The sequence below is a fragment of the Amphibalanus amphitrite genome, unplaced genomic scaffold (assembly GCF_019059575.1).
Source record: "Amphibalanus amphitrite isolate SeventyFive unplaced genomic scaffold, NRLGWU_Aamphi_draft 000136F_arrow, whole genome shotgun sequence".
Taxonomy (NCBI): Eukaryota; Metazoa; Arthropoda; class Thecostraca; order Balanomorpha; family Balanidae; genus Amphibalanus; species Amphibalanus amphitrite.
The window spans coordinates 486,860-498,986 of NW_024881631.1; the positions used below are offsets into that span (position 1 = coordinate 486,860).

The 12,127-nt window shown below is 53.1% G+C and overlaps 1 protein-coding gene across 1 annotated transcript; it reads right to left on the bottom strand.

The window, feature by feature from the left end:
* Positions 1-315: 315 nt before the first annotated feature.
* On the bottom strand, positions 316-11,913 carry LOC122382283 (ribosome biogenesis protein BMS1 homolog). The gene is made up of 19 exons (XM_043367428.1): positions 11,553-11,913; positions 11,014-11,134; positions 10,458-10,648; positions 10,084-10,232; positions 9,509-9,653; positions 9,145-9,255; positions 8,847-8,975; positions 8,489-8,688; positions 8,103-8,302; positions 6,724-7,139; positions 6,266-6,438; positions 4,765-4,990; positions 4,386-4,522; positions 3,938-4,126; positions 3,540-3,670; positions 2,587-2,818; positions 2,013-2,339; positions 1,431-1,604; positions 316-681 (listed from the first exon to the last, which is right to left on the bottom strand). The coding sequence occupies exons 1-19, from the start codon at positions 11,605-11,607 to the stop codon at positions 445-447; spliced, it is 3,543 nt and encodes a 1,180-aa protein (XP_043223363.1). The 5' UTR covers positions 11,608-11,913; the 3' UTR covers positions 316-444.
* Positions 11,914-12,127: the final 214 nt, after the last annotated feature.

Sequence of the window (12,127 nt, forward strand, 5' to 3'; positions counted from 1 at the left end):
GACCGGTGGCCGGCCGAGGTCGCGCCCCGCCCCGCCACGGCCCTGGCTCCAGGAGCTGGAGCGGCGACCGGGTCGGCCCGGACCGACCCGGCGTGACCCTGACTGGACCCCGGGACAGCCTTCACAGCACATTGTGAAGGCTGTGTGACGGCCGTAGTCGTATCAGCCTCAACTGACCCGGAGAAGCAGAAGCGAATAGTTGTAACACTTATTGCAGTCCGACTGTCATAACTTAAAGGTGAATCTTGAACAGCAAGCAGACAGAGTCGCTAGGATAAAAAAGTAAGCCAACACTAATCTACAAAGCCAGTGCTATACAGTCAGGCACATGTATTACAAAACACATCAACAATACAATAGCTAGCCCCCCGCCCGTATAACTCTGTGTCAGAGCAGACAGCACCTGGTGTGGCGGAATCTGTCCTCTGCAGCAGCCGGTCGCCGCTACCGTCCCGCACCGCCGCCGCCGCCACCGCCTCCTCCCCCACGCTTCCCGCCGCCGGCGTTCAGAGCCAGCATCTTGTAGACGTGTTTCCGGACTCGCTTCTGGCGCTTCTCGAAGCGCTCGATGTCCTCCTTTCGTTTTTCGACCATCTTCTTGGCTCGGTCCTGCGCCAGTCCGCGCCGCTTCTGCTGCTGTACGTCGTAGGTGGCCCGCAGCGTGTTCAGCATCTTCATCACCTGCGGAGGGGAGGGAGAAATTGCAGGTCAGAGGGGTAATCGCAAGTCAGAGGGGGAATCGCAGGTCAGAGGGTAAGCGGGTCACAAAGGTCAGCGAGTCGTCACAGGTCGGCAAGGTCGAGAGTCGCGGGGAGGGCAGAGGCCAAACACACACACACATGGAGTAAACACGTGCATGCGCTCTGGCCGATTGTTTGGCCTCCGAACCGAAATAACCGCTGAACAGGCAAAAACAGATAGCGGCCCGGCCATTGGATAATCCCGTACGAAGGACTCAGTGACTGACAGCTGAGGCAGACTACAGATGCACGCACAACTAATGGAACGCTTTGATAACACAACAAAAACAGCCACGGCGAACGTTAATTAACGCCAGTGAAGCGACCACGCCACAATCATTTGTGCAGCCCGGCACAGACGACAGACTGCAGCCATAACAGATCACAAAGTGGCCGTGTTGCAAAATGATCAATGCGAGGTGACCTGGGACTCGTTTCATAAAGCGAGTCCGTAACTTACGCCGGTTTTTGGACTTGTATTGCAAGCGCATGTGAAATGATAAATTTATTTCCCTTCTCTCCTCTGTTCTTGCTTGCAAGCTAAATAAATTCAACGATTCAAACTATCGTCATCGCTTCACATGCGCTTGCAATACAAGATCAAAAACCGCCGTAAGTTACGGACTCGCTTTATGAAACGAGGCCCTGGTGCGGTATCTGAAAACTGTCTGTGCTGTGTCGGCTGCTTACCTTCTGTTCTCTGGGCTGCAGCACCACGGCGACCCGCTCCCTCGGCTGGCTCGGCCCGCCCAGAGTGTTGCCTTCTGTGGCGCCCAGTTTGGCCCGCTCGGCGTACGGAAGCTGCCGCTGCAGGGCGGCCGGCACCTTCAGCGGCCGCGGCTGGCGCGCCTTCCGCTCCACAGGCTGCGGAGACGGGCCGGGAGCGGTCAGAGGGGACGGGGACTCGTCAAACGGCAGGGTACAGAAGCGGTAGTACCAGTCCAGTATCCCTCGTGGTACCATTTGGCTCACAATACTATTGCAGGCAACACATTTAGCGAGTCGACGGCATACACTGCTTGTGGTGATGGATGCTATCGAATCCCAAAAGTACGTTTTTCGCGTAGGGTAACATAAGGTACTTTACGATGAAGACATGGCCATGATGCTCCATCGACATTGGCTAACGATACCTCTGGTCGCTGGATCATCAAGAGTCGGTGGCGGCATATGCCGTTGGCAGCATTCCTACATAGCACGGGCAATCAGCTGAGTGCTATGTACGGACAGTTGGATCGATTGATTTGGTGTGACACGGGTCGGGATACTGACCGTGTACAGCTGGTCGGGGTTGGGCTCCACCCGAATGCCGCGCTCCCGTTTCAGCTGTCCCACCGTCTTCATGCCCTGCCAGCGGGCCTTCTCTGCCGGCGGCAGCAGCAGCGAGGTGACGGGCGCGTACAGGCGCGCCACCTCCATCGGGTACCACGTGCGCACGAACACCACGTCACTCATCTTGATGTGGTCCTCGAAGGTGGCGCGCACCAGGCCGGCCGGCTTGGCCGTCAGCGCCTTCTTGAGCTGTCCGCGCACCCCGGAGACGGTGCGGCACAGCGCGCCCTCAAACTTGGCCGCCTCCAGCGTGGACGTAAACATACCCTGAGAACGGGACAAAACGGTCAGTCCTGTGACACAGCGAGCCAAACGATGTAATTTTTTAAGGAAGTATAAAAAACAACGATGAATCAAAAATTATACGTGCTGGCAGCACCAATATTAACTGCAATCGTTTCCAAAGCCCTCTAGCAAACCACCTAGCCAGTAGCCACCCACTATGACACAACTCTGTAAAGTATCAAAATCTTCATCCCCTCCCCCACTTAGTCTGTCCCTGACTGCCGCTCACCTGAATGAAAGCAGTCTTCTTCATGACCTTGTGCGGCGTGCCGACCAGTTTGAGTTTCTTCACCACCTGTGCGGACTTGTCGAGGTCCAGCACGGTACCGGTGGCGGCCACGCGGAAGGCCGCCGTGGCGGCGCTGACGCTCTGGAGGGCCAGCAGCCCGGTGCCCTGCGGCGTCACCGGGCCCCAGAAGTGCGCCGTGCAGTGCAGGTGGTCCGGCGTGTACTTGAGCAGCCTGACGGCGACGGACGGGCGGCGCGTGAGGGGTCAGGTCGGGCAAAATAGTCCGATATAATATTTTCTACTTAATTACGTAAACGGCACAAGGACACGTAGCGGCAAAAATTAACGGAAAGAGCCATAACACAGATAGCAAAAAATATTTCGGCTGTTTCACTTTTGAAACACAGGCTACTTTGTAGCTCTCAGGGACAGTGTCCCAAAATTGAGTTTTATCTTGGGCGTAAGAGGGAAAATTACCCACCAAAAAGAGGGGAGAGAGCGAAAAACTGCTGATTCGATTAGATCCAAAAAGTATATATGTTTTCAAATATAACCTTATGTTCAATGATTGCGAAATGCAAAAGGTTCCAAAATTAATTACAAAATATTAATTACAAATTTACTCGCAATTAGATCCAAAAAGAGTGAAAAACGACAAAAAGCATGCATTTTATTCTAAGGTGTAGGAATTAGGATGCTTGATGCTAAACTGGCCATCCTGCACACAACTGCTCTTTCTATAGGTAGGTAAAAAATCTAGGTTTTCTTGGTTGGGAGTGGAAAATTGTTCCTAAAAATTGGTGGTGAGAGTGGAAAATGAATTTCACTTGGATGCCGTTTCTCACCCAAATCGACAAATTTTGGGACATTGCTCAGGGACGGATACAGGCCTGCAACTTTGGCCATCGGGATTCTTAATCAAGGATTATCACCTCTCAGTCTCTGAGACCGACCTGTTTCGTCCGTTGTGGTCCTGTATCGAGTACAGCGGCAGCGTCTGGAAGCGGCGCCAGCCCAAAGACACGATCAGCGGGTCACGAGTCTTCAGCGTACGGCCGTACCAGCGGTGTCGCTTTATCCGCGCCTGCCAACAAACGGGGCACACGTCAGCTGATGTGGATATGTATAACACATAAACAAACAAACACATTGGAGCCGTGGCAGGGGGCCAGAGGTGAGTGAGCAAAACGCAGACAAAAACAGACAAAGGCAAATAAGAGAGGAAAATATAGAAAGTACCAACAAGAGAAAATTTGGGAGACGGGGAAAACAGATAGACGATAAAGCCACACATACGAGTAGTCTATGCGTCTCCCAACACTCAGTGCAGCAGTGCACTGAGTTTCCGTACCTGCACGTATCCGATGTTCTCCTCGCCGGTGGTGAGGCCGCCCACGATCAGCGGGTAGGTCGGGTCGAAATGGGCGACCAGCTCGCACGGCACGGCGGCCACCTCCAGTCGGACGTACATACCGGGCCGGTAGCCCTCGAACTGGACACGCAGCTCGTCCTCCACACCGTCAAACTCGCTCCGGTTCAGCTGCGGAGAGGGACGAGCGCAGTGTTCAACGGAGTCTCTGAATGGCAGCGGTAGAAGGCACTAGAAAGCGTTTTCGAAAACAGCCTGCCTGTATCTAGGCAACATCAGCTGACGGATCCAAGCCAGTTCAATGGGAGAGCCACTTGTAGTTGAAACCTTCTCACCAAAAATAATTCAAACTACACGAAAGTTGTCCACTACTACAGTAGCTATTCTTACTCCTCGTACGTGCTAAGCCTGTACTCTGAAGTGTACGCACCTGAGCCTGCTGGTCGAGGTCCCGTTTGAGGTCGTCATAGAAACTGGAGCCCTCCTTGTCGTCATACTCGGCGTCAAACATGGCCTTCAGCTTCTTCTTCTTCTCGATGATCTGCTTCCGTGTCAGCTGTTCCTTTTCTGCAGCGAGCAACAGTGGTTTCCAGTAACAACACAACAAAAAGAGCAGAACACAGTGTGTGCACTATTCATACGTCGCAATATGACAAAAGTGCACACTTCATATTGAGAGTAAAGACTAAAGAGGAAATCTCGATTAATTTAACGCAAGCAGATATTGAACTACCAAACTGACACAGCAAACCATACGTCACACCACACCCACGCATTCAGCGCGCCCTACCCCAGTTCACACTCCTCACCTTTGTGAACGGGCATCTCGTCGTCTCCCTCCTCCCCCTCCCCGTCCTCTGCCTCGGCGGCGGCGCCGGCGGTGCCCTGGTGCTTCTCGCCCGTCTCCATGTCCTCAAAGTCGCCGTCCAGCTCGTCAGAGTCCAGGCCGTCGTCGTCCATGGCCAGCAGCGTGGAGGCGTTCTCACTCTCCTTCCACTCCCCGGTGACGAAACAGTCGGCGATACAGCCCCGGCCCTGAGCATACAGAGACAGTTATATTAGGTCGTTCAATAAGTAACGACAATCGGTCATAACTTCTTTATTTCTTTATTTAACACTTTCAAACTTTCACAGATTATAGATCAGACATTTCTGAATGCAGCCTATGCCTCAAACCAGTCGCCGCCCGCCTGCACACACTTCTCCCAGCGTTCCGGCCAACGCCGGAATTCCGCCCGGAAAAACGTGTTTTCCGTCTTTTTCACCCAGTTCATGACAACGCACATGACTTCAGCGTCGGTCTCGAAGTGTTCACCATGGAGGCCATCCTTTAGGGGACCAAAGAGGTGAAAATCTGAAGGAGCCAGGTCCGGACTGTAGGGCGGCTGGGGCATGATATTCAGCCCTGTCACGCGATCTCCTCGCGCGTGACGTGAGACAAGTGCCGTGCGGTCGGGCGTTGTCATGGTGTATGGTGATGTTGACATCCGAGCCGCGCCTCTTCTTCAGGATTGCTTTTCTCAGTCTCCTGCAGGACTGTGATGTAGCGGCCCGCTGTCCATAGTCCGCCCAGGTTCAAGAAAGCCCACCAGGATGACACCATGACAACGCTCGTCCGCACATGTCTCACGCCACACGCGAGGAGATCGCGAGCCAGGGCTGAATATCATGTCCCAGCCGCCCTACAGTCCGAACCTGGCTCCTTCAGATTTTCACCTCTTTGGTCCCCTGAAGGATGGCCTCCGTGGTGAACACTTCGAGACCGACGCTGAAGTCAGGTGCGCTGTCAAGAACTGGGTGAAAAAGACGGAAAACGCGTTTTTCCGGGCGGAATTCCGGCGTTGGCCGGAACGCTGGGAGAAGTGTGTGCAGGCGGGCGGCGACTGGTTTGAGGCAAAGGCTACATTCAGAAACATTTGATCTATAATCTGTGAAAGTTTTAAAGTGTTAAATAAAGAAATAAAGAAGTTATGACCGATTGTTCGTTACTTATTGAACGACCTAATATGTATTACAGTAACAATTATACGGTGAGTTCTCGCTCTCCTTCCACTCCCCGGTGACGAAACAGTCGGCGATACAGCCCCGGCCCTGTGAGAAGAGACTAGACGGTTAGCGGCTATACGGTCTGTAGAGATATTGAAAGTGTAGAATATTTTAAAGACATTCTGTAGGGGACAGCCGAGGACAGTGGGCAGCGAGGACATGAACATAGGTACTGAACATGAACATACTGAACACGAACATTCTGAACACTGTTATCTCCCGGCCGATTGTCTACCGCTCCCATCGTTCGCCCCGGCAGCTCACCTCCTCCGTGGTCCAGTCTCGCAGGTTGGCGGCGCCGGCCGCCGGCAGCGTGCGGTCCACCTCGTCCCGGCCGCTGCGGTCCCGCTGTTCAGCCCGCACCACTCGGAACAGACCGCCCACCTCCTGGTCCTCGGTGTCACCCTCCGGCTCCGCGCCGTCAGACGAGCCGGGCTCTGAGGCAGAAAAGGGCCAGAGAGAGTCAAATAAGGGTCAGAGGGGTTAGATAGGGAACAAATGGCGGTCAGATAGAGATCAGTGAGAGCTCAGATAGGCCAGACAGGGTTCAGAGAGCCCGGTTTCAGGGCGGACAGGTCAGACAGGGGTCGGCTAGGGGGCAACTAGCCATCATACAAGAATCAGGTGGAGGTCAGAGAGAAGTCAGAGAAGCTACTCATTACAAAGGGGCACATCTGCTACATCCGTTGAGCCGCACTCTGGCCCCGTCGGCCGTCACTCACCGGCGCCGTAGATGAGTCGGTGCAGCTGGCGGGCGTTCTGCCGCGGTACGGGCGCCGTGGGTTTCAGCGGCGCGGCCTCCTCGTCCTCAGACTCCTCGTCACTGTCCTCCTCAGAGTCCTCCCGGCCGGCGGAGGAACGTCCGGCGGAGGAGCGGGCCGGCACAGAGAGGAGACTCGACTCTGCCTCCTCTGCGTCCTCCTCCATCGACACGTCACCGTCCTCGTCCTCTCCGTCCTCCTCGCTCTCTCCTTCGTCCTTATCACTCTCCCCTCCGTCCTCCTCTGCGCTCTCTCCGTCCTCCTCGGCACCTTCCTCTCCCTCCTCGCCGTCCTCCTGGCCGTCCTCGGCGTCGTCAAAGAGGACCCGCCGCCGCTTACGACCGTCGTTCTCTGAGACAGTCTCGTAATGTAGTTTCCTGGCCAGAGACAGACGGATAGGGAGTTAGCGGCGAAACTAATAATAGCAGTAGCCACATCTGGCACTGGAGTCGGGAACTTCCTAAACAAAGCTGCCCCACTTGAGAAGAATTCCCCCTGGTTACTCACATGGCGGCGTCCTGTGACGAGATGGGCTGCTGGCCGGAGAACAGCTGCAGCTGCGCCTTATGTAACAGTCACCCTGGTTACTCACATGGCGGCATCCTGCGATGAGATGGGCTGCTGGCCGGAGAACAGCTGCAGCTGCGCCTTATGTAACAGTCACCAGGCGCGGATACAAGGGGGGGGGGCCATGGGGGCCATGCCCCCCCCCCCTTGGCCGATTTTTTTTTCAAAAATAAAATAAAAAGTTAAAAAGTTGAAAAGCTGAAAAGGGGGCCTCCTGAAAATAAAGTGGCCGAAATCCGATGAGTTTTTTTTTTAACCTACCCACTTAGTTATTTCTTAGAAGACTAGCTGAGAAGACTTCTTTGTTAGAAGATTGGTAAAGCTTTTCATAACTTGGAGGTCTCTTATACTCACAGAGATGACCACTTTTACAGGGCCTCCTAACCTGCACAGGGGGCCTCCAAGCCTGCACAGATGTTGAGATGTTGCCTGAACAGCTAGATAAGCTCAATAGACGCAGTTTTTTTTTGGGGGGGGGGGCAACAAGTGGGAAGATGGGGCCTCCAACAGGTGGGATTATGGGGGGGGCCTCCTGGTTTCTAATGGCCCCTCCCTTGGAGATTTTCTGGATCCGCCCCTGTCACCCTGGTTACTCACATGGCGGCGTCCTGTGACGAGATGGGCTGCTGGCCGGAGAACAGCTGCAGCTGCGCCTTATGTAACAGTCACCCTGGTTACTCACATGGCGGCATCCTGCGATGAGATGGGCTGCTGCCCGGAGAACAGCTGCAGCTGCCCCCCCCCCCCCCCTCCCACATCCCCTGGTTACTCACATGGCGGCGTCCTGCGATGAGATGGGCTGCTGGCCGGAGAACAGCCGCAGCTGCGCCTCCTCCATCTTCTGATCGATGGTGTGCTGTGACGTCATCAGCGAGCTGACCAGCTGCTTGTCCTCGTCCTCCTCCTCGTCCTCGTGTTCCTCCCGGCCGTCAGCCCCGGCGCCGGCAGGGTCAGCCGAGACGTCCGCCGGCGGCTGAAGAGGGGACGGCGCACCGGTTCATGACGGACCAAGCACAGGGGGAACGGCAGTCGCCGGCCAGACCAGTTCACTTATCAACATGCAAAAGAACGACAGTAAAAACATACGTGGCGAATTTTTCACTACAACCATCTAATTCACATCTCATGACGGTGCTCTCCGATTCCGGCGTCGCCCTACCTTTTTGGAGTGCGAGTGGCTGCCTCCGAGCTCGATGTAAACGGCGTCCTTGTCGTAGACTATGCCTCCCACGCCCGACATGGGCGCGTACATGCTCTTGTCTCGCTCGGTGAGCGAGCGGCGCGACTTTGTGGAGCGCTCGGGCAGCGGGCACGGGTCGGGCAGGAAGTCCAGCGCCGCCACACGGAAATCGCCGGCACCTGGGGGAGGAGAACCCGTCCCGCAGGGAGGCTGGTCAGCGGAGGAACGCTTCATTTTAGGGGCAATGCGTTATACGGCAGCTCGAGGACGATGGTAAATCGAGCTGCAATGCCCACCCGCCGCCAGGCTATCCAATGTCATCACACATTTCACGTACCGGGTATGTGGATGGGCGCGTCTGGCTTGAGCGGCACGCCGCGCACGTAGCCGTACAGACTGATGCGGCGGTCACACTTTGGGTTCTGCCGCACCTCCTCGGCAGGGGTGAGGTCCTCCATCCGGTCAGCTGACGACGGAACACAGCGTGACGGGTCAGCCAGCGGGGTAACACGGGATGCCGAGCAGGATCATACGCAGCTCAGATACATCGAGAAACGACAACTGCAGATGAAGTGAGACCTGGATAAGTCAGCGGATCTCTCTCACGGACTCTCTCTCCGCCTCGGAAGACGTACCTAGGATGTAGGGATGCGCCTGTTTCCAGGTCAGCGGCCGAAACTTCATGACGGAGATGAAGCGTCCCAGGTTGTGGACCTCCATTCTCTGGTAGTCGCCGTGCACCATACCTGGCAGCGTACCGAGCAGCGTCACTCTTAGCACCGTGAAATAACGTCAGTCACAAAACACGCAGAACAAAGACACTCGTCATCCTGTCCCATATCGACGTGTAGCTGGGTCCACGATACTAAATTGCCTCTCATAATTGTAGTTCTGAGCTAGTGTTGTTTCCTACCAAAGCGGCAAGAAAAGAATGTATCTAGTAACAAAAAAAAAAAAACGATGCACGTTGCGTGAAGCTAATAGTCAGCGCGCTCTTACCTGAGAGATAGAACAGCTTCGCTCCCGGGTAAACGTCGGTCCAGAAGCGGTGCTTGAGCGTCTTCTTCGTCTTCCGCATCTTCTTCACGTCTTTGAACATGTCAAGGTGGGTAAGGACGCCCATGACGCGGGGAAAACCGTGCACCTGAAAACGGCATACGAAAAGGAATAGGTCAGTCAGCAGCCCATGACGCGGGGAAAACCGTGCACCTGAAAACGGCATATGGGAAGGAATAGGTCAGCCACCAGCCCATGACGCGGGGAAAACCGTGCACCTGAAAACGGCATATGGGAAGGAAATAGGAATAGGTCAGTCACCAGCCACATGACACGGGGAAAACCGTGCACCTGAAAACGGCATACGAAAAGGAATAGGTCAGCCACCGTGTCACGAACGTTTCCAAAACACATGAATGAATGTATGAATGAATGATTGAGTGAATGAACGGATGATCTCATTCATTCATTCATTGAGCGCAGCTCAGCACCACGCATTCCGTACTTGTATGTTGTATGTCATGCACTTGTTTCGCGAGCACGGAGTGCCCGAACGTTAATTTTATTCGGTCTCGCACCTGGCAGATGTTGAGGAACTCGAACGTCTCCATTTCGAAGCCGAACGAAGCGTCCACTAGCAGCAGCACCAGGTCCACCACCTTGGCCAGGTCGATCATGCAGTTGATGTCGTTGTTGCATTCTATGAACGTCAGTCGACGCTTCTTGGCTGGAGGACAAAAAAAAAGCAGTACATTGGCTGAACTTGTATGACATCTGGTCGTTTTGGTCAGTAAGGTCGTTTTGGCGTCTCCATCCTTATCAAACATATGTTTCTGTTTCGATCCATTATCCACGATAAAAAATCACAAACCAAAATCTACAGGCAGGTGAAAACAGCAATTTAGGACACGATGTGTCTACCAGCTCAGCAGAGAGCACAACTGACTCTGACCTGAAACGATGGTGACCGGTCCCTGGATGTTGGTCAGTGTCTTGCGGGTGAAGTTTTTGATGAGGCACTGGACGAGCGTGGACTTGCCGACCTTGGGCGGTCCGACCACGCCGATGACGATTGGCGGCGGCTCGAGCGGCGTCCGGTCGATCACCGGGATGTGAGTCTTCCGCTCCTTGATGTCCTGAGAGCTGTAAGTGGGCCGGGAACACAGCCGAGTCAGGAGGTTGTAATGGGAGCAGTGTACCACACAGATGCCCGAAAGAAGGTCCACCAAAAAGATTATAAATGTGTCCCATGCAGGTCAGAGAATCACAAAAAGCCATGAGAAAAGTGACCACTACAGAAAATTTATGCTCGTCATGAATAAAATTGAAAATAATACAAACAGCACTGGCTTATAAGTACCCACAGATAAATTTGAATAATCAAAATCGCTCAGGCCTCGTATAGCATTATTTTGAATTGTATTTACATTTAAGAGCAATCCACATTCCTAATGTGTGTCTTTTAATGCTAAGGTTAAAGCATATCAATGCTCAATCCTTGCACATACCGTCGGAGGGTGCGAGCAGCTGAAACTGCAGATCGAAAGGCGAATGCCTTCGGGTTGCGCTGCTTGGCTGTCAGCTCCTGCTGGTGCTGCTCCTTCTGCTTCTTCTTGTCTGCTTTGCGGCCTGTAGGGGTACAAACAAAGTGAAGACTAGAGGTATAGTCCAAGCGACATGGACTGCTGGATCATGGAAGTTGTGGCCAGTTTTTTAAGTTGTGCAGCATACTACAATTTGGCACTGATATTAAAGTTGCTGGGTGCAGGCAAGCTGTTGTGTGTGGGTGAGGTGTTGTGCACAAGCGAGGCTGCAAGAAACCACAAAATATTTATTAATATTTGAGAATTAAATGCAGGAAGCTTCTCAAAACTTAAACGCCCTGTCTTAAAAAAAATGTCTTCAAAAATTTTCACACACACTTTGAAAGAGCATTTCAAGAAATATGCTGATACGTTCAGCTGAAAGTGCCATACCATAGCTGCAAGACGCTTTCAAAGTCATGAAGTCGCAATCACAATGACTAAACAGTACCTAGTCCACTCACCGGCAGCTCTTTTAGTATGCCGTTTCTTGCTGTCTGGGAAGTCATCTTCACCCATAGTTGATCAGTTGTTGTGGGAACTTGAGGCAAATATGAAAATTCACAATGGCCTTTAATTAATGGCAAGGAATTCCGCGATGCACCTCAGATTGAGATCATGTGAAAATTGAAATAAATGTATATCAAACCTTTAACTAGACAGCCATTCTAACTCTTTCAGATCTTCAGACATTTCACAATACAACCGTGATTTAACACGTCCTAACCACAGTCACACCTTGACCATCTATTTTTTCCCTATTGTAAACACAAACCAGCCCTCCACGTGGGGTTACCCCAAATTCTGTTTAGCAACGTTTGAAACAGATGCGCCGAAAAGAAAGTTCCGTTGGCAGCGTAAAATACTGACATCCTATTCGTCGTTTTACGATTGCGCTGAACGCGTGTTGACTGTCTACCAATCAACGATTAGCGTTTTACGTTTCTTAGAACACTCAATAAGAGCCAAGCAATATTGTGCGCGGATGGATCTTCGGTTAGTGTCAATATATACTTATGCTGGCCTGGGTAATGGATAA